The following is a 16,721-nucleotide window of genomic DNA, read 5'->3' as shown; positions in this document are numbered from 1 at the left end:
GTCGCCGATGCCGGACGAGACCGAGCTGTCGCTGCCGCGGTACCTGGCGCAGAAGCCGGCGCGGACGGGCATCGACACGTTCAACGAGTACGTCAAGCACCTGGGCCTGCAGGTGTCGGGGTCGGACCGCGTGCTGCGCGCGCGGCGGCGCGACCGGCCGACGCTGGCGCTCAAGCAGCGCGCGTACTCGACGAGCGCGCTGCCGCTCGTGACCGAGGTGCCGCGGCCGGCCAAGCGCGCGCCGCCGTCGGCAGTGGCGGTGGCCGCGTCCGCGTCGACGTCGTCGCTCGTCTCCACGGTCTCGATCGCGTCCGCGCGCGCGCCCGTCGCGCAGCCGCTCCCGGCCAAGACCATCCGCACGACCATGCGCAAGCCCGAGAAGCGCAAGCACCTGTTCAACTCGGACAAGCCGTGGAAGCACCACGTCGTGACCGGGTCCATGACCGAGGCCGAGCGCAAGCGCTACTCGGTCCTCTTTGCCACGAACCGCGGCACGCTCCTGCCCGACGAGCTCGCCGGCAACATCTGCGACATCGTCGTGCGCGAGCTGTGGGAGCGGTCGCGGCTGGGCGCCGAGACCCTCGCCAAGATCTGGGATCTGGTCTGCCACGGCCCGGAGCTGTTCCTGACCGAGGACGAGTTCGTGGTCGGCACCTGGCTCGTCGACCAGTGCCTCTACGGGCGCAAGCTCCCCCAGCAGCTGCCGTCCGAGGTCTGGTCGGGCGTCGGGCGGCTCGGCATCCGGCTGCACCACCACGGCGGCGGCAAGTCGTGGCACCACGGCCGCAAAGGCCACGGCCGCAAGATACAGAAACACGACCGCTAGCGGTCTGCATCGCCGGCGCACGCCGGCCGGACACTCGATGTACAGTAATAATGCTCAGGACTCTGGAAAAAGCCGGCGGACTGGCCGCCGGCGTCAATTACGTCTTTTGGTACATACATGCCTCCATTACCCTATGACCCCCACCAAAACCAATCAACTTTTAGAGACACCGGCTCTATCTATGCAAATGTTTGCAGCTGTGCTGCGGCTGTGCTGCGGCTGGTGTGCGCCGCGCGTGGGCGGTGCGCTGCGGCGGTGCGCGGCGGTGCCGAGGGGGCGGTGCGCGGCGTGCGGCTCAGCGCGCCGCACGCAGTGCGGCGCGCGCTGCGCCCCGCCCGCTACTCCGGCACCATCGGCGTCCAGTTCCGCGGCGCCTTCTTCAGGAACTCGTAGTCCGACCGCGGCGCCAGCACCATCCGGGCCTTGCCCGAGTAGAAGTCCGGGTTGAGCTTGCCGTGGCGGCGCATCTCGAGCTCCATGGCGATGATCCGCATAAAGTCGCCGTTCATGCGTATCTCGCGCGGCCGCAGAATCGGCAGGCACTTGGCCTGGATGTCGTAGGTCTGCATCTGGATCGACGCGCTGGCGTCGTCCTCGGTCGGCTGGCGCGTCGACGACAGCACGCTGGCCGTCGCGCGCTCCGACGTCGAGTAGTGCTTCACCGGCGCCACCGACTCGGGCGGCGCCGGCAGCGTCAGAATCGACGAGTACGTCGAGGACGGCGTCGCCAGCGACCGCGAGTGGCTGCGCGACCGCCGCGAGCTGCTGCGCACGCTGCCGGTCTCGGACGACGACCGGCGCTTCTCGGCGCGGCTGCGCGACTGCGACGACGCACGCTTCTCGCTCTTGGACCGCTCGGACGTGCGCGCGCGGCCGCGCGGCTTCTTGGCCGCGTCGGCCACCACGCGCGCCAGCAGCGAGTCCTCCGTGCGGGCCTCGCCGGGGTCGTCCTCGGTCTTGCGCGGCACCGAGATGCGCGCCAGCGACCGCAGCGACGCGTTGAGCTTCTCGACCACGCCCAGCCGGTTGGGCTCCTTCTCGCGCGGGTACTCGAACCGGCGCTTGGGGTCGTAGGCGCAGTAGATCGGCTTCTCCTGGGTCTGCAGGTGCTGCTCGAGCTCGGAAATCGGAATGCACTTGCCGTCCTCGTCGCGGGCGGCGCACAGCGGGTCGTCGGAGAAACACATCTCGAAGTTCATGCTGAGCGGCTCGGACCGCTGCCGCGGGTGGTACCGGTTGTACGGCACGGACTCGGCGGCGTCGTCCTCGCGCGAGTACCGGGACGAGCGCAGCGACGGCGCCAGCGTGCGCTGGTCCTCGTCGTCCGAGAGCGAGGGGAAGTAGTCGTCGGAAAAGCCGCCGGAAGCTCCGTCCAGGTGTGACCCGGCCGGCGTCGCCGGCAGCGAGTCCGTCGACGGCGTCGACGACAGCGACGACGACAGCGACGACTCGGACGCGGTCGACGTCGAGAACTGGCTTGCCGGCCGCGACGACGGGTAGATGAGCGTCGACAGCCACGGCGCCTCGCCGGCCTCCTGCGCGACGGGCACCTGGATGTCTTCGGGCAGCGCCGACAGCAGCGCCGACAGATCGTTCCGCGGCGGCCGCGCCGGCGCCGGCACCGGCTCAGGAAGCCGCGCGCGGTGCGCGTCCAGCGCGAGCCGCAGCTTGTCAACGGTCACAGTGAGCATGCTGCCTGCGCTCGTCGCAGCGTGCATCATGCTCGCGACCGGGCTGGAATCGGCGTCGGCAGGCCGACCGGCGGCCTCCGGGCGGACCCGCGGGGCCACCTCGACGTAGCCGGTCAGGTCAGCGTACGCCGACTCCTCGGACGAGAGCGCGTGGTCGCCGATGCCGGGGCGGGCCTTGCGGCGGCGCACGGACTTGGCCGACTTGGTGGACGCGGCCGACGACGCCAGCGGGCGCGGGATCGCGGTCACGGCCAGCAGCGCGGCCACGGCCGGCGGAATGGCCTCGGGAACGTGGCGGCGTTCGGGCTGGCGATCAGCCTGCCACAGGGTCGGAAACGGGGGGTGCAGGTTCGGGTACGGCTCGAGGTCGGGCGCAAAGAGCGCGCCGGAGGACACGGCCATGGCGTCTTCGATCGGGGGGGACGGCACGCGGCCTGGCTGTGGACACACGACGGAGATCGGACGAGGGATGTGTGTGGGCGGTCCGGGTTTATAAGGGCGGGCAGTGGCCACCGGCGGACGAACCACGGCTGATAGAGAAGGCGCAACGCGGGCGGGCAATCAGCAACGATGACCATATATTTAGTACCCCTCTAGCTGCCAAACCGTGCTAGCCCCGGGCCCGCCGACACTGCGCGGACCGGCCGATACTGCGTCTCCACCTGGGCGGCCGCTGCCAGACGCCGCCGGCCGTGGCTAGCACCTGCGGGGGGTAGCAGAGGCGCCGTGCGTGCCGGCGTCCGCGCGACCGCCAGCACGATTGCGGTCTGGCCGCGCTGGCTGCCAGCGCCAGCCCGCGCCCACGCGCTGGCGGAAGATATGTGGCCGCAAGCCACTGCGGTCATTAGCCGGCGGCCTGCGCTAACGGCGTGGCAGCGACTCGGACCGCAGCGCGCAGCCTGCACGATAAGCGGCGCCGGCGGAGAAGCCGACAGACGCCCGCGGCAGCCGCGGCAGCCGCGCCCGCCGCCCGCGGGATCGAGCAGATCGGCCGGCACGGCGGCCGCTGCCCGGCGCGCATGCCGCGGTGCGGCCTGTCCTCCGCCGGCGGACCAGGAACGGTGCCGATGAGCTATCATGGCGAGATAAGGGGCCATCCTCGGGCGGTATGGCGGCGTGCGCTAGCCGCACTGGGAAGTCGCGAGGGCCTAAACAGGCAATTAGATGCAGTTTAGGCTACTCCCGAACAAGGCACCGCATGCTTATCGGCACTGCGACCCGTGGCTGGCGACCCGCGTGGCGTCGCGGGTCGCGCTCGCCGCGGCCGCGCCCTGCGCGGCCGGCAGAGCCGGCGTGACAGCGACGTGCGTCTGACACGAGCGGGGACGTGTCAGATCGCCGCGGGCTGCCGCAATGCCGCGGGAGTGCGTGGGCCGCGCCGGGCGCGGTCGGGCATGCCGTCATACGGTGCAAGCAGCTTGCGGAATGTTGCAAGATCACGATCTGCGACCCGGGTACCATCATGCGGGTCGGCTTCCAGACGACAGCCGATCTTCTAGCGCACCCAAGAGACCGGTAGTGTCTGGCAGATAAGCGCACTCCGGGTAAACCTCGCTTGGCCTCCGGCCCCTTTGGGCAGCTCAGTGAGTCGATAGCCGGTGCTATCGGTCCGCTGGCCAGTGGACGACGGTCTGGTGGATCGGGCGGGGGCCGCTGGCCAGTGGATCGCGCGGCCAAGCTGGTTGCGCCGGCCGCCGCCTCTGATCCGTCTCCACCGGAGCCGGAGCGCCGCCGGCTCGGCCGCGCGAACGCCCGGCGAACCCGGCGAACCTGGCGAACCTGCGAACCTGCGAACGCGGTCAGCGGCTGTGCGACGGCGCGCCTGCGGACGTGCACTCCGCCTCCCAGTGGCACGGTCACATGGCGGCACGGTGGCCAGCGCGCCGGGCGCGGTGGCACGCAAAGGCCAGCGCGGTGGCGACGCGCGCGCTGGGCACCGGCACATCCGTGCGGCCTGCGCGCGCGCGTGCGGCTGGATAGCAAGCGCCGATCAGCGGATGTTCCGTGAGGCGGTGCTAGTGGCTGCGACGCCCCTGCGTCGGTGGATCGGCACGGGTCGTGCGGCGCGGACCGTGCGGCGCCTGTCGTGCGGTCGGCGGCTGACTCGGGCGGGACGCGCGGTCGCGGGCGCGCTGGCGTGATCATGCAGCTGCATGACAAGCGGCTCAGACATGCCAAGGCATGCGGTCGCGACCAACGAGCGACGTGCGGTTCGTGCGGCTCGCGTAGCTGACTCACGTGTCAGCGCGCCGCACACCGTGCGGCGCCGCTCGGGCCGCCGCACCCCGCGCGGCTCACGCTAGCGTTTCCCCGCCGCACACCGTGCGGCTGGTTCCCCGCGCTCCGCCGCGCACCGTGCGGCTCGGCGCCCAGCCACCCCAGCCCCACCGCCGCCCGCCGTGCGGCTCGGCGCGCACGCGCCCGCCCCCTCTGCGGCTCATGCGCCGATCGCTGCATCACGCGCCGCCCTCTACTCATCGCCGGCCGTGCGCCAGGCCGCCACCGCGACTCATCCCCGCAATGCCAATTATTACTATTAATCTACTATTACTGAACTCTAGCACGTCGGCTTCACGTATGCGTGGAACCCCCAGTTCTGCGGTCAGCCTTGCCACCTGCCCACTTACGTCTACACCCAACGTCAGCACCATGATCACGATGCCCACCACAACGCTCGTACCGCCGTAGCGCCAAGCGTGTTTCCCTGTCGTCAGCACATTCCCCCCGCGCAACTCACGTTTCAGCGTGACCAGCTCGAGCCCGAACGTCGACACCGTCGTCAGACAACCGCAGTAGCCGTCGATCAGGCCCTGCAGCACCTGGCACGACGTGCCCGACACGCGTTGCTGGCCAATCGCAAACAGACCGAGCAGCAGCGTGCCCAGCATGTTCGCTGCAAACGTTCCCAGCGGGAACGACGGCTTCAGCGGGTTCAGGTACCGCGACAGCAGCCAACGCGTGAGTGTGCCCAGCGGCGAGAACACGGTCGCAAACAGCGCTACGCCCCGCCACTGGGTCTCGAACACGGCCATGAGCACAGCGCCGATCCACACGCCAACGCCAAGAACGAGTGCAGCCAGCTGCAGCCCGATCGGCACGGCTGCACGCAGCCCGCTCACAGCCTGCTCGGCCTTGATCTTCTCCTTGACGCTCGCGCGCGCCTCACGGTCGCCGTGCGCTCTGTACTGGTAGAACAGCGAGCGCACCCAAAGGCCAGCATGCGCGCCAAACTTGATGCCCGAGACCGAGAGCGCCAGCGTCAAGATGGTCGTATTGAGCAGGGCCAGCACACTGTAGCCTCGCGGCCGCTCTGTGTCGGCCGATGCGGGCACGTTCGCCATGGCCAGCAGGATCGTGCGCATCCACGACGAGAACGTCGTGAACGAGCCGCAAAAACCCGTCGTCATTCCCACGTAGAGCTGCATCAGCGGGTTGCTGCCAAACAGTGGCCGCGGGTGCCGCACGGCGAAGAAGTCCTTGGTCTCGGACAGCGCCCCCATAATCACACAGCCAACGAATTGAACCCAGGGAAGACCCGACGTCGGCGACCCCGGAAACGTGTCGAGAGCGGTCATGCCCAGTCGTGCGAGCACGCCAAAGATCGAGAACGGCACCAGCCAGAGCAGAGTCTCGGCGATGTCGCCCATTCCGCGATGGACCTTCACGGCGGCCGCCGGTGGCTCGGCCTTCTCGTCATCCGAAGTTGCGGGGCGGGCGCCGCTGTCCTCGAGGTACCGGCCGTGTTCCTCGAGCGCGATAGGACCGGGCGCGATGAGCTCGTTCTGGCCGCTGGTGGAGTCGTAGGGGTACAGATCCCGCCCCTCATAGCTGTGTATGCTCTCCGCACGCTCGAGCGAGGGGCCATCCTCGGGACCGGCCGGGGGAGGAGCCTGTGTTTCCGACAGCCCGTACGATTGTGGGGAAGATCCCATGGCGTGTGCGTCGTGTGCGTTCGCTGTGCCTGACGGCTTGGCACGGTGCGGCCGGGATGACGAGCCGCGACTCGCTTACCCTGGCTGTGACTTACCCGGGCCGGGTCACCGGGCGAGCGGACGCGCCGGCGCGTGCTCGGAGAGCGTGGCCAAAACACGTGACAGCCCGCGCGCCGCCACTACGCGCCCTTACCCGGCCAGTGCGGGGTCGCCTTTCCTGGACTAGCCCCGCGCGCGCGCCCAGAGCGCCGCCCAATGCCGCAGCCCTTCCGCAAGCTGGCTGCATCGCGCCCACCGTGATTGGCGTACGCGCGCCGCGCTAGTCGCGAACCGGACTCTGCGGGGCCGGCGCCCTACGCTGCCGTGTTCCGCCGCCCTGACCGCAAGCGAGTCGGACCGGCCACGGCCGGCCGCGTGGCGCAGGCCTGGCGCGGCTTCCCCGCATTGCGTCAGCGCACGCGCCGCGCACCACTTACACCCCAGGCGTCGCGCCGCGCCTACCCGCCTACCGTTTGGGTTCTGCGGCCGCCCCATCGCGCGCTAGTCCGCAGTTGCCGCAGACGCTACCCCATACTGTCTCCGCCTCTGGCGACGGGCGTAATTGCGTCCGCCCCGGCCGCGGCCGGCTTCGGCCGCCGGCCACGACCGACAATGTGCACACGTAATTGCGGCCGTCGCGCGGCTGCCGATGTCGGCCGTCGGCGCGTAGGGGGGCGGTGGGCCGCGGGGCGTCAAAATCCACCGCGCCGGGGCTGGCCGTGAACGGTCGCCGGACACTGCCGTTGCCGGCGCCCCGCGCGGCGATCGCCTGGCACCGCGGCCGCGTTTTCGCGAAAAACCGGAGATAGCACCTGGCACCGGCGTCGACGGTATCTGCATGGCATCGTCGCCGCCGCACCGCAGCTAGCCGCGCCGGGCGCGCATGGCGCTGCAAAGTCTATATGCCACTTCGCCTATCGGCCTGGCCACGCTATCGAACACTCCTATATATACACCAACCGCGCCGCGCACCGCTATTTCCCTCTAACACGCCTGCCCACGTTGCTTGCCGCCGACCCAGCCCGTCCCGTGCCCGTCTTGTGCCGCTGAGCGCCCGCAAACACTGCAGCCCGCTGCCATCCCCGGCTCCGCCCCCGAATTGGACCCCGCACCCTGTGACCGACGTAGCACCGGCGACGCAACAACAACCTCAGAGTAGCACACGACACGCGCCCGCCCTTCACCATGCCGGACGGAGCTCAAGCTTGGTACGGTGGCTGACCAGGGGAAAATCGCGCCCCTCAACGGACCCGTCAGAGCGGAACGCTAACCTACGCAGGAAAATGATCAAGCCGCCAGGCAGCCAAATCGGCCGCATCGCGCAAGCCTGCGACAGGTATGTCCCTATCTGGAAAGCTACTGACCGTGCGCAGGTGCCGCAGCAAGAAGGTATGATCTCACGCGTCGGAAGCGTGCCCGTCCACCGGAGCGCACCGCACCGCGTCGGGTAGCCGTTCGCTAACCTCTCTCCAGATCCGCTGTGATGGAAAACGGCCATCGGTACGTTCGAGGCGTTGGGGCGCTGGGGTGCGTCTGGGCCACGGCTGACATTTTAGTGCACGCAGTGCCAAGCGGTTGGTTTCGAGTGCCGCACGTCGGACAAGCTCTCGCGCCGCGCGTTCCCGCGCGGCTACACAGAGTCCCTTGAGGACCACATCCGCCAGCTGGAGCACGAGAACCGCCAGCTCAAAGACCACCTCGACCGCAAGGACGAGCAGCTGGAACTGCTGTCCAAGGTCGACTCGCTTTCGCCCACTCACGCCGCCCGCCGGACGGTCGAGCCCGAATTCCGCTTCGCCGATGGCCCCCGCAGCGACCGCCGCGACGACCGCAGCACAGACCGCGGCCGTGGCCGCTCTGGCGAGCGCGACAGCGTCGACGCTGCTGGCGACGACGACGACGAGACTTTTGTCGTGCGCGAGCTGACTGGGCTCAACCTGGATGGCACCTATGAGGGTGCCTCCTCCGGTCGCGTCTTCGCCGAGGTGTTTCGCGAGAAACTCGCGGCCGGCGCGCCGGCGCTGTCGGCCGTTGCCAGCTCGCTCTACCAGACGGTCGAGCTGTCGACGTCGTTGCCGCGATACCACATGGACGAGTCGTACTCATTCCAGACGTCCGCGCTGCCACCGGCGCTGCCGCCCCGTGTCTTGGCCGACCAACTCGTCACTTTCTTTTTCAAGGACTGGCACCCTGTCTTCCCTATCCTGCACGCACCGACCTTCCTGGCCGAGTACGAGCGGTGCTACTCGTCATCGACCCTGCTCGGCAAGGAGGAGTTTCTCGTCCAGCTCTATCTAGTCTTCGCTATCGCCGCCCGCCAGGTTTCTGCTACCACGGCCGACACGCAGGCCGCGTTCGAGAGCCGCTGGCAGCGTCTGTTTGCGACAGTCGAGCACCGGAATTCCTTGGCTACTCTGCAATCTCTTGTGCTGGCCCAGCTGGACATGTGCGTCGCTGGCCGCCACTCGGACCTGTGGCAGTACAAGATGAAGGCAGCGGGCATGGCCCTGCGCCTGGGCCTGCACCAGGGCAACAGTGCGGCTGAGTGCAACCGTCTGGAGAGTGAGCTGCGCCTGCGTCTCTTCTGGGCTGTGTACGTGCTCGACACCTTCTCTAGCGCGCTGCTCGGTCTGCCACCTGTTTTGCAGGACGTTCACGTGCAGTGTCCCCTGCCGACCGACGTCGATGACGAGTGTCTGACCGAGAAGTTTGTGCTGACCTCGACCGCGACCTTCACAAAGGTCTCGGTCTCGATCGCCCTCATCCGATACGCACAGATTGTGCGTTCGATCATGGACACGGTCTACCTGAGCACCGACAAGGCCAAGAACTACAAGCGTCTGTTTGAGCTGGAGGACGAGCTGGGCGAATGGTACAGCACCCTGCCGGCGCACCTGAAGTACGAGCTTGTAAACGGCATCCCGCGGACGTCCCTGGCCTCGCTCCACTCGCGTGCGCCGTTCCTGACCATCGTCTACCACTACGCGCGGATTCTGATCCACCGGCCAGGCATCGCTACCGAGGACAGCAAGACACGGGGCTCGTTCTCAATCCTGGCCATCGTTGACAGCGCCAAGAGCATTGTGGCTATGTCGCATCACCTGCGCACGCTCTCTGTGGCCTGGACTATCTGCCTGAACGAGGCCAAGACGTTACTGATGGCCGGCGTGACTATTCTTTATGCTGCTATGGACTACCCGAAGGACGGCGCGCTCGTCCAGGAGTCGCACCGTATCCTGCGGCGCTGCCTGGACGGCATGCACCAGCACTCAGGCGTGTCGATGGCCGAGTACCGCAGCTTTGAGCGGCTATGTCAGGCGCTCCTGAACATGCGGCCGTCCAACGAGTCGCCGCTGGCGGCGGTGGTAAGCACGCCGGACCCGATTGCTACCAAGCTGGAGATGTTTACAGACACTAAGCACGAGATGCTTGATAACGACCATCTCCGGCGGCGTTTGAGTGAGAGTTCGGTGTCGCCGCTGTCGGAGGTCGACGAGCGGATACAACTGGTCGAGAAGTCGGCTGGCCCACGGATGAGCGCACCGGCGTCGATGATCATTCCGCACTTGCCGGCAAGTAACGCGGAGAGCCCGGCGGTGACGGGGTCGGCTGTCAGTGGCCTGCCGGCGGCACTACAACATCTCGACATGGACGTGCTCTCGTGGGCGCTGTCGCAGCAGCAGCAGCTGCACGCGAGCATGCCTCAGTCGGCGGCGGCCAAGGCTGCGCACCAGTATCTAGAGCACATCCCCGCACACGATCAGATGCTGCTCAAGAGCGATAACGCGCAGCCAACAACCCAACAAGACAGCGAGATCGAGCTACTTTTTGCGATGATGGGCTCGGGTGCGGATAAGCCGAAGCGCAAGCTGGCGAAACGGGTGGCGCCGCCAGCCGCGCGCAGCAATGCGTCGACTAGCACAGCGAGCTCGGGCAACCGGACGCTGTCGGCGGTGTCGGACGACTCGGCGTCATCGGCACCGTCGGTACTGTCCCCGCCCGGTAAGCCGTCGGGCGATTGGAGCGTCTGGTGGGACGGTCTGCTGACCGACCACAACTCGGGAACGCCGTCGTCGCTAGCGTCGTCGCTGACATCGGCGGACAAGCTAGTGGCTACGCCGGGCGTGGACGCGGGCGACGACACCGATCGGGCTACGCCGGGACGCGCCAAGGAGTGGGCTCTATGGAACTAATGATGTGTATTACGTTTGTTGGGCTTGGGCATCTGGAATGTATATTGGTCAAAATCTTGTCTGGATTTACGGAGTATGAGCCGAACGGCTCTATGGTTTGTTTGAATTTTGGAGGACTATACCTTCGTTTGTGCTTTAGTCAATGCTATTTTTTCCCGACCTGCATCTGCGCCCGGCGCGTCCCGCTTGGCTCCGGACGCCACGTCCCGCCGGTCCGTGTTCGCGCCACAGCCGCTCCGCCGCCGACGCCCGCGATATTCCGGTCCGCTCCGCCATGCCGGTCCCGGAGGCGGGGGATCAGCCCCGCGGCTTGGTTCGTGCGGGGAAACAGGGTTCCATGAAACCTTAATTGACGTTGGTTCTGCTCATCGGCTATTTCGGGCTTAGCTTTCGTCAGGACTCCCGCGCGAGCCCGCGTGCCAGCGCGCATGACGCAGTGCTGTGACTCCCTGGCGAGCCGCTGTGCTGGCCCTTCCTATCCCACCTGCCAGGAATTACCTGGGCCTAACTGCGTCCGTGCGCGTTTGCGCGGGGCAGCCCTGCCCCGCCCGGGCCGTCGCCGAGCTCGGCCGATGTTCGGAGGACGCGCTGCACGGCGCTGCAGGCGCCCACGCGTCGGGATTTTGACCTGTCGCCAATGGCCGAGGTGTGATCTGAGAAGCGCGGCGCTTGAGTGGCTGTACGGCGCCGGAGTAACGCCGCTGCGTTGGAAAAAAAATATATAAAAAAAAGATTTGCGCCAGCCCGGAGTCGAACCGGGGGCCTGTCGATGGCAACGACAGATTTTACCGCTAAACCACTGGCGCCTTTCGATGAAAACTCTTGGCTGTTGACGCTCATACTCTCCCACATCGCCGGAACTCCCGTCTCCCCGCGCCCCCATGTTCTGGCGTGTTGTGATGTACAGCAGCTCAGCCCGTCACGCGGGCGGCTGCAGTCAACGGCGGTCAGGGGCTGTTGGGACCGGCCCTCGGAGCAGCCCGACACCACAACCCGCGTCGGCCGCACCCACCCCGGCTGGCCACCGCCCGGCCAGATCTTAGCTGTGGGCCCGCCGGGGGCTAGGTCGCTAGTCGACCGACCGGTCGCGCGATAACGTATGGGGACGCCCTAACCCACTGACGTTATATCCCGTGCTCACGGTGGCAGCCGCGGTGGCTGTTGAAAGCTCCACTCCGACGGGGCTCACTCTCTACACAGACAAGGTGAGTGCTGGCAAGGCCGGCCGTCGGTGCGGCCGTCGCGGCCACCGTGAGGCCTCCCGAGCTGACCCCACAGATGAGCCGGCAACGCAGAACCGAAGAACAGTCGATTTCGTCGTCGTCGTCCGACACGGTCCTCCTCGAGGACGAGGGCGCGACGCTCCTCGGCGTCGCCGGCAACGACACCGGCCTGCCCCTCGTCGTCCAGTACGAGAAGTGGAGCACGATCCAGAAGAACCTGCCGAACATGCTGCTCGAGAACAAGGGCCCGGTCGCGCGCGACCACATGGCCAACGAGCGCACGTATCTGGCGTGGGTCCGCACGAGTCTGTCGTTCGCGACCATCGGCCTGGCCGTTTCGCAGGCGTTCCGGTCGTCGCCGACGATGACGACCGGGATCCAGCTCGTCGGCAAGCTCATCGGCGCGGGCTTCATCGGCATGGCCATCTCGCTGATGCTGATCGGCGCGTACCGGTACTACGTCACGGCCATCTGGATGCAGCGCAACAAGTTCCCGCCGTCGCGGGCCGCCGTGTTCAACATCACGGTCGCCGGGTGCGTGCTGATCGCGCTGGCGTTCATCTTTATCACGATCAACACGAGTCGTTAGAGCATGGTGCATTAAGTAGGGGAATAGACTAGTCGAAGGGCACGGGAGTGGAGCCGGTGTAGGGCGCGCGCATGTCGCGGGCGGCGGCCTGGCTGGCGGCGATCGCGCTGGGGACCTTGATGCCGCAGCAGTCGCCGAACGTGTGGACGTGCTCGGCCTCGGCCGTGGCCGCGGGCAGGTCCAGCGCCAGGATCGACCCAAACAGAAAGTGCTGGACGATCGGCAGCTTGCCGAGGACCTCGGCCTTGTACATCTTGATCATGCCGCTGTTGACCTTGTCCCACGTCTTGACGCCGGAGATGTCGTCGAGCATGGGCGAGCTCCAGCGCAGCGTCGCGGTCTTGACCGAGTTGACGAACCAGACCGCGTCCAGGTAGAGGTAGTCCTTGCGGTACATCTCGAGCACGTCCGCGTCGTGGATGCTCTTGGGCCGCAGGTTCCGGTGGCCCACGAGCTGGGCCGAGCCGAACAGGAACGGCAGGAAGTGGTAGTCGTCCAGGCCCCAGACGCCGTGCGATCCGGCCGGCTCGAGCCAGTACTCGGTCTGCAGCCGCCGCATGAGCCGCAGGTACCGCGCGAACGCGCGCAGCACCAGCGCCGGCCTGTCGCCGGCCGCCACGACGCCCAGCCGGTCCAGGCAGAGCAGGAAACACGCAAAGTTGAGCTCGTGGCCGCTGCCGTAGTCGATCCGCGACCGGTTGCCGAACGACTCGGCCACGTACCGCGCGACCTCGTCCACCTTGTCGGCGGGGACGCTGGGGACGTGTGCCGCGACCAGCGCGCCTGCCCGCGACGCTGTTTCGTCGTAGAACTGCTGGAACGCAGGGTTGCCGAACCGCGACAGCCCGTTGTCCGTGGGCGGGTACTTGTCCACGACACCGTCGAGCTCGTCCAGGAGCGCGACCACGCCGGCCACGGGCTGCGTCAGCGCGTGCGCCCGTCCACGTACCTCTGAAACGGCCACCGCGTCCGTGAGCTTGATGCCCTTGACCGCGCCGTTGAGCGCCTCGATGAAGCCCACCAGCTGCCCGTACACGGCCGAGTGCTCAAACAGGGCCAGGTCGGCCGACGTCGTGATCTTGCGCTCGGGGATCATGCTGATGGCTGCCTGGGGCGTGCGTGGCGGGACAGAATCTGAGCGGAAGCTGGTCGGAGGCCGGCCTGCCGGACAGGCTTAACTACAACTTCCCAGCGCGGCTTCCCCGCCAGTTCGCACCATGTCCTCGGCCCGGCGCTTGCTGGAAGAGCTCAACAAGAGCCGCAGGGACGGCGGCACGGACCAGCTGCAGCTGCAGCTGGTGGACGAGGACGACCTGTACCGGTGGCGGGCGACGATCTCGGGCCTGGACGGGCCGTACGAGGGTAAGACGCGTGCGCAGCAACGGCGGGCGGCGGCCATCGGCGGCCATCGAGCCGGTCCGGCGGCCGCACGGCCGGCCGCGCGGCAGCCGCGGGCGGCCAGCGCCGCCCCCCGCCCTGCCGCCGCTCCCGGCACCATGCTGACCGCAGGCGGCGTCTGGGCAGTCGACATCGCCGTCCCGGCCAGCTACCCGTTCGCGCCGCCGGAAATGCGCTTCCGCACGCCCATGTGCCACCCCAACGTGCACATCAAGACCGGCGAGATCTGCCTGGACATCCTCAAGACCGAGTGGACGCCGGCGTGGACGCTGGAGTCGGCCTGTATGGCCGTGATCAGCCTGCTGTCGGACCCCGCGATCGACAACCCCCTCAACATCGACGCCGCCAACGTGCTGCGGGCCGGCGACCGGCAGGCGTACGAGGGGCTTGTGCGGTATCACACGCGACGGCACGCGCGGGCGTAGCGATGTATTGATATATACAATGAGTCTATGTCTACTTGTTGAGCTTGCGGCGCAGCGCGCGCTGGGCCTTTCTCCGCTTCTTGAGCTTGTGCTTGTTCATCTTGAGCTTGCGCTTGCGCATGACGCTCGTGAGCTCCATGCTGTCGGCGGCGGCCGGGGGCGCGGCGGCCGGCTCGCGGGGGGCGAGCACGACCGAGATGACGTGCGGCGGCTCGAACGCGGCCGGCTTGGCCGGCGCGTCGTCCGGGCGCGCGGCGATCAGGTCGATGGCCATGTTGAGCGCGTCGCGGAAGGCGATGATGGTCTCGGGCACGTCGTCGTCGCGCGCGCGGGGCAGCACGGGCGCAGGGCAGAACGACGACGTCGACGACGACGGCGACGACAGCACGAGCTTGACGCTGCGCTGGCGGGCCGGCGTCGGCGCGGGCGGCACCGTGAACGGCGACATCTGGCGCAGCACGTCGTGCGGTATCCGGCGCGCGGCCGGGTCCTGCTCGACGCCGCCGGCCGAGAGGCCGTACGCCGGCGGCTCGAACTCGTCGTAGTCGTAGTCCTCCGGCGGCGCCGTGGTGTAGTCGCGGTTGTCCACCGGCGCGCGCGCGGTCTTCTGCTCGAGCAGGTACAGCGGCCGGTCGCCGGCGAAGAAGAGGTCGTACGCGACGGCCTTGCGCGTCAGGTGGCTGGTCGTGGGCGCCAGCGGCAGCGCCATCCGCGGCGCCTGCTTCGGCTTGGTGGCCGGCGCGGGCGGCGCCTTGGGCTTGCTGGACGCCGACGACGACGAGCTCGAGTACCGCCGGCCGCGGCCGCCGGTGGCGCTGGCGCACGCGGCCGCGGGTGCCCACCCGTGGCCGACAGCCGATCCGACCCGCTTGGCGAGCGCGCTGCCGGCGAGCGGACCGAGTCCGAGAGAGCCGAGCATGTGTGTCCGAGGCTTGGCTCTGTGGTCGATGGGTCCACAGGGCTCGAGGGTGAGGCCGCTGTGTTCTGGCCGGGTGTCGGTAGAGAAGGGAGCTGGAACTTCCGAGGCTTGAAAATTTGCGCGGGAGAGTGTCACGTAACGGTGCGTGGGTGACACTTGCGGCCCACCACCGGCCTCCGCGGCCGGCCACGCCGCGCCCGGCGTCGACGCGGGAGCGCCGAGCCGTGTTTGCGCCGCCTGTGTGGCGCTGCGGCTGTGGGCGCCGCGGGGAGGTGCTCGGCGGGGCGCCGGGCGGCCGTGTGCGCCGCATGGCGTGCGGCGCGCACGGCGGTCCGTGCCGCCCACGCCACCCTACGACGAGCCAGCACCTGCTGGCGATCGCGTGGCCAATCGACCGGCCGAATTGCTAAGCGCTATCTTGGCTCTTTGCAGCCCCGCTGCGGCGTGCCTGGGGCCGGCAGAGGCCAGACCGTCGCGTGCTTCAAGGACCAATCAGGCCACCCGCAACCTATCAAACAAGCCCTGCAGCTGCACCTTAAGTAGTACACACTGTAATTACTTTCAGTTGCGGCCATACCACGAAGAAAACACAGTTCCCCGTCCGATCAACACCAGTTAAGCTTCGTTGGGCCTACTTAGTACTGCGGTGGGAGACCACGCTGGAATCGTAGGTGCTGCAATTATTTTTTTGTGCCTTCTCCGATTGACTGAGCAGCATACACATGTATCTAGACAGCACGTCTACAGGAGGTCTCTGTCAAACAACCTACGATATGTCGACGCATGGCCCATAGCAATTTGCAGAACAAAAATGTCGCCCCTATTTCGTGAATTTTGCAAAAATATACTCCGAAACGGGGAATTGAACCCCGATTTGCCCGGTGAGAGCGGACCGTGCTAGCCATTACACTATTTCGGATTGCGTTATCAAGATGCAGGCTTGTGCGGCCAAGGGCGCACAGGCTCGAGCAATTGAATGACCTGGCGTATAGTGCATACAACGGACTGTTTTCAAGAAAGCGCCAGTGGTTTAGCGGTAAAATCTGTCGTTGCCATCGACAGGCCCCCGGTTCGACTCCGGGCTGGCGCAAATCTTTTGTTTTTTTGCTCAGTGATCTTTAAATTACAGGAAGGAGAGTACAATGGCCCAGCTCGCCGAAGACAGCAATACCTCACGGAGGCACCGAGCGAGCAAGTATTTTGACCAATTTACGTGAGAGGTGCTGTGCGGTAACTTCTTTGACCTTGGTCGCGTGGTCTTTGGCTCTTTTTGCGGTAGACTGCGAGCCTGGAAGCGATTCTGTCAGGGTAGTTGACCCGTTGACGAGTTCGACGAAGCAAACAGAGCTCCTTCCGTAGAAGTGTCTAGGCGGTTGCTGCTGGGCACACCAGTAGCGCACAAGTGTCCGTTCAGTGCTGGCCGCACATAGCGGCTCAAGGCACTAAAAAAAAATTGCAGCACCTACGATTCCAGCGTGGTCTCCCA

The 16,721-nt window shown here is 67.2% G+C and overlaps 8 protein-coding genes and 3 non-coding genes across 11 annotated transcripts; 5 read left to right on the top strand and 6 right to left on the bottom strand.

Moving 5' to 3' along the window:
• The first annotated feature begins 267 nt into the window (after positions 1 to 267).
• On the top strand, positions 268 to 1,010 carry V1510DRAFT_416793 (uncharacterized protein). The gene has a single exon (XM_066933830.1). It carries the CDS (start codon positions 365 to 367, stop codon positions 824 to 826), a length of 462 nt encoding a protein of 153 aa, XP_066789091.1. The 5' UTR covers positions 268 to 364; the 3' UTR covers positions 827 to 1,010.
• A 107-nt stretch (positions 1,011 to 1,117) lies between these two features.
• V1510DRAFT_416792 (uncharacterized protein) lies at positions 1,118 to 1,733 on the bottom strand. The gene has a single exon (XM_066933829.1). The coding sequence runs from the start codon at positions 1,393 to 1,395 to the stop codon at positions 1,165 to 1,167; it is 231 nt and encodes a 76-aa protein (XP_066789090.1). The 5' UTR covers positions 1,396 to 1,733; the 3' UTR covers positions 1,118 to 1,164.
• A 3,302-nt stretch (positions 1,734 to 5,035) lies between these two features.
• Positions 5,036 to 6,527, bottom strand: V1510DRAFT_416783 (CrcB-like protein-domain-containing protein). The gene is made up of 3 exons (XM_066933828.1): positions 5,255 to 6,527; positions 5,145 to 5,221; positions 5,036 to 5,113 (listed from the first exon to the last, which is right to left on the bottom strand). The coding sequence occupies exons 1-3, from the start codon at positions 6,447 to 6,449 to the stop codon at positions 5,075 to 5,077; spliced, it is 1,311 nt and encodes a 436-aa protein (XP_066789089.1). The 5' UTR covers positions 6,450 to 6,527; the 3' UTR covers positions 5,036 to 5,074.
• Positions 6,528 to 7,429: 902 nt separating this feature from the next.
• V1510DRAFT_430173 (fungal-specific transcription factor domain-containing protein) lies at positions 7,430 to 10,850 on the top strand. Its single transcript, XM_066935348.1, has 5 exons — positions 7,430 to 7,696; positions 7,768 to 7,824; positions 7,862 to 7,877; positions 7,962 to 7,988; positions 8,045 to 10,850. Exons 1-5 carry the CDS (start codon positions 7,674 to 7,676, stop codon positions 10,679 to 10,681), a joined length of 2,760 nt encoding a protein of 919 aa, XP_066789088.1. The 5' UTR covers positions 7,430 to 7,673; the 3' UTR covers positions 10,682 to 10,850.
• A 566-nt stretch (positions 10,851 to 11,416) lies between these two features.
• V1510DRAFT_t127 lies at positions 11,417 to 11,487 on the bottom strand. Its single transcript has one exon. It is a non-coding gene; the product is annotated as a tRNA-Gly (tRNA).
• Positions 11,488 to 11,596: 109 nt separating this feature from the next.
• On the top strand, positions 11,597 to 12,535 carry V1510DRAFT_378144 (uncharacterized protein). Its single transcript, XM_066931597.1, has 2 exons — positions 11,597 to 11,886; positions 11,960 to 12,535. Exon 2 carries the CDS (start codon positions 11,960 to 11,962, stop codon positions 12,491 to 12,493), a length of 534 nt encoding a protein of 177 aa, XP_066789087.1. The 5' UTR covers positions 11,597 to 11,886; the 3' UTR covers positions 12,494 to 12,535.
• Positions 12,490 to 13,676, bottom strand: V1510DRAFT_430171 (Phosphotyrosyl phosphatase activator). Its single transcript, XM_066935347.1, has 2 exons — positions 13,443 to 13,676; positions 12,490 to 13,412 (listed from the first exon to the last, which is right to left on the bottom strand). The coding sequence occupies exons 1-2, from the start codon at positions 13,587 to 13,589 to the stop codon at positions 12,522 to 12,524; spliced, it is 1,038 nt and encodes a 345-aa protein (XP_066789086.1). The 5' UTR covers positions 13,590 to 13,676; the 3' UTR covers positions 12,490 to 12,521.
• V1510DRAFT_416776 (UBC5 ubiquitin-conjugating enzyme) lies at positions 13,673 to 14,340 on the top strand. The gene is made up of 2 exons (XM_066933827.1): positions 13,673 to 13,855; positions 14,003 to 14,340. Exons 1-2 carry the CDS (start codon positions 13,711 to 13,713, stop codon positions 14,314 to 14,316), a joined length of 459 nt encoding a protein of 152 aa, XP_066789085.1. The 5' UTR covers positions 13,673 to 13,710; the 3' UTR covers positions 14,317 to 14,340.
• On the bottom strand, positions 14,189 to 15,438 carry V1510DRAFT_416775 (mitochondrial 37S ribosomal protein mS38). The gene has a single exon (XM_066933826.1). It carries the CDS (start codon positions 15,233 to 15,235, stop codon positions 14,348 to 14,350), a length of 888 nt encoding a protein of 295 aa, XP_066789084.1. The 5' UTR covers positions 15,236 to 15,438; the 3' UTR covers positions 14,189 to 14,347.
• A 644-nt stretch (positions 15,439 to 16,082) lies between these two features.
• On the bottom strand, positions 16,083 to 16,154 carry V1510DRAFT_t126. Its single transcript has one exon. It is a non-coding gene; the product is annotated as a tRNA-Glu (tRNA).
• Positions 16,155 to 16,254: 100 nt separating this feature from the next.
• Positions 16,255 to 16,325, top strand: V1510DRAFT_t133. The gene has a single exon. It is a non-coding gene; the product is annotated as a tRNA-Gly (tRNA).
• The last annotated feature ends 396 nt before the right edge of the window (positions 16,326 to 16,721 follow it).

Source organism: Dipodascopsis tothii (assembly GCF_038497935.1).
Source record: "Dipodascopsis tothii strain CBS 759.85 unplaced genomic scaffold V1510scaffold_14, whole genome shotgun sequence".
In the NCBI taxonomy this organism is placed as follows: Eukaryota; Fungi; Ascomycota; class Lipomycetes; order Lipomycetales; family Lipomycetaceae; genus Neoaidaea; species Neoaidaea tothii.
Note: the sequence above shows the minus strand (reverse complement) of the source record. Positions and strands in the feature narration are given on the sequence as shown.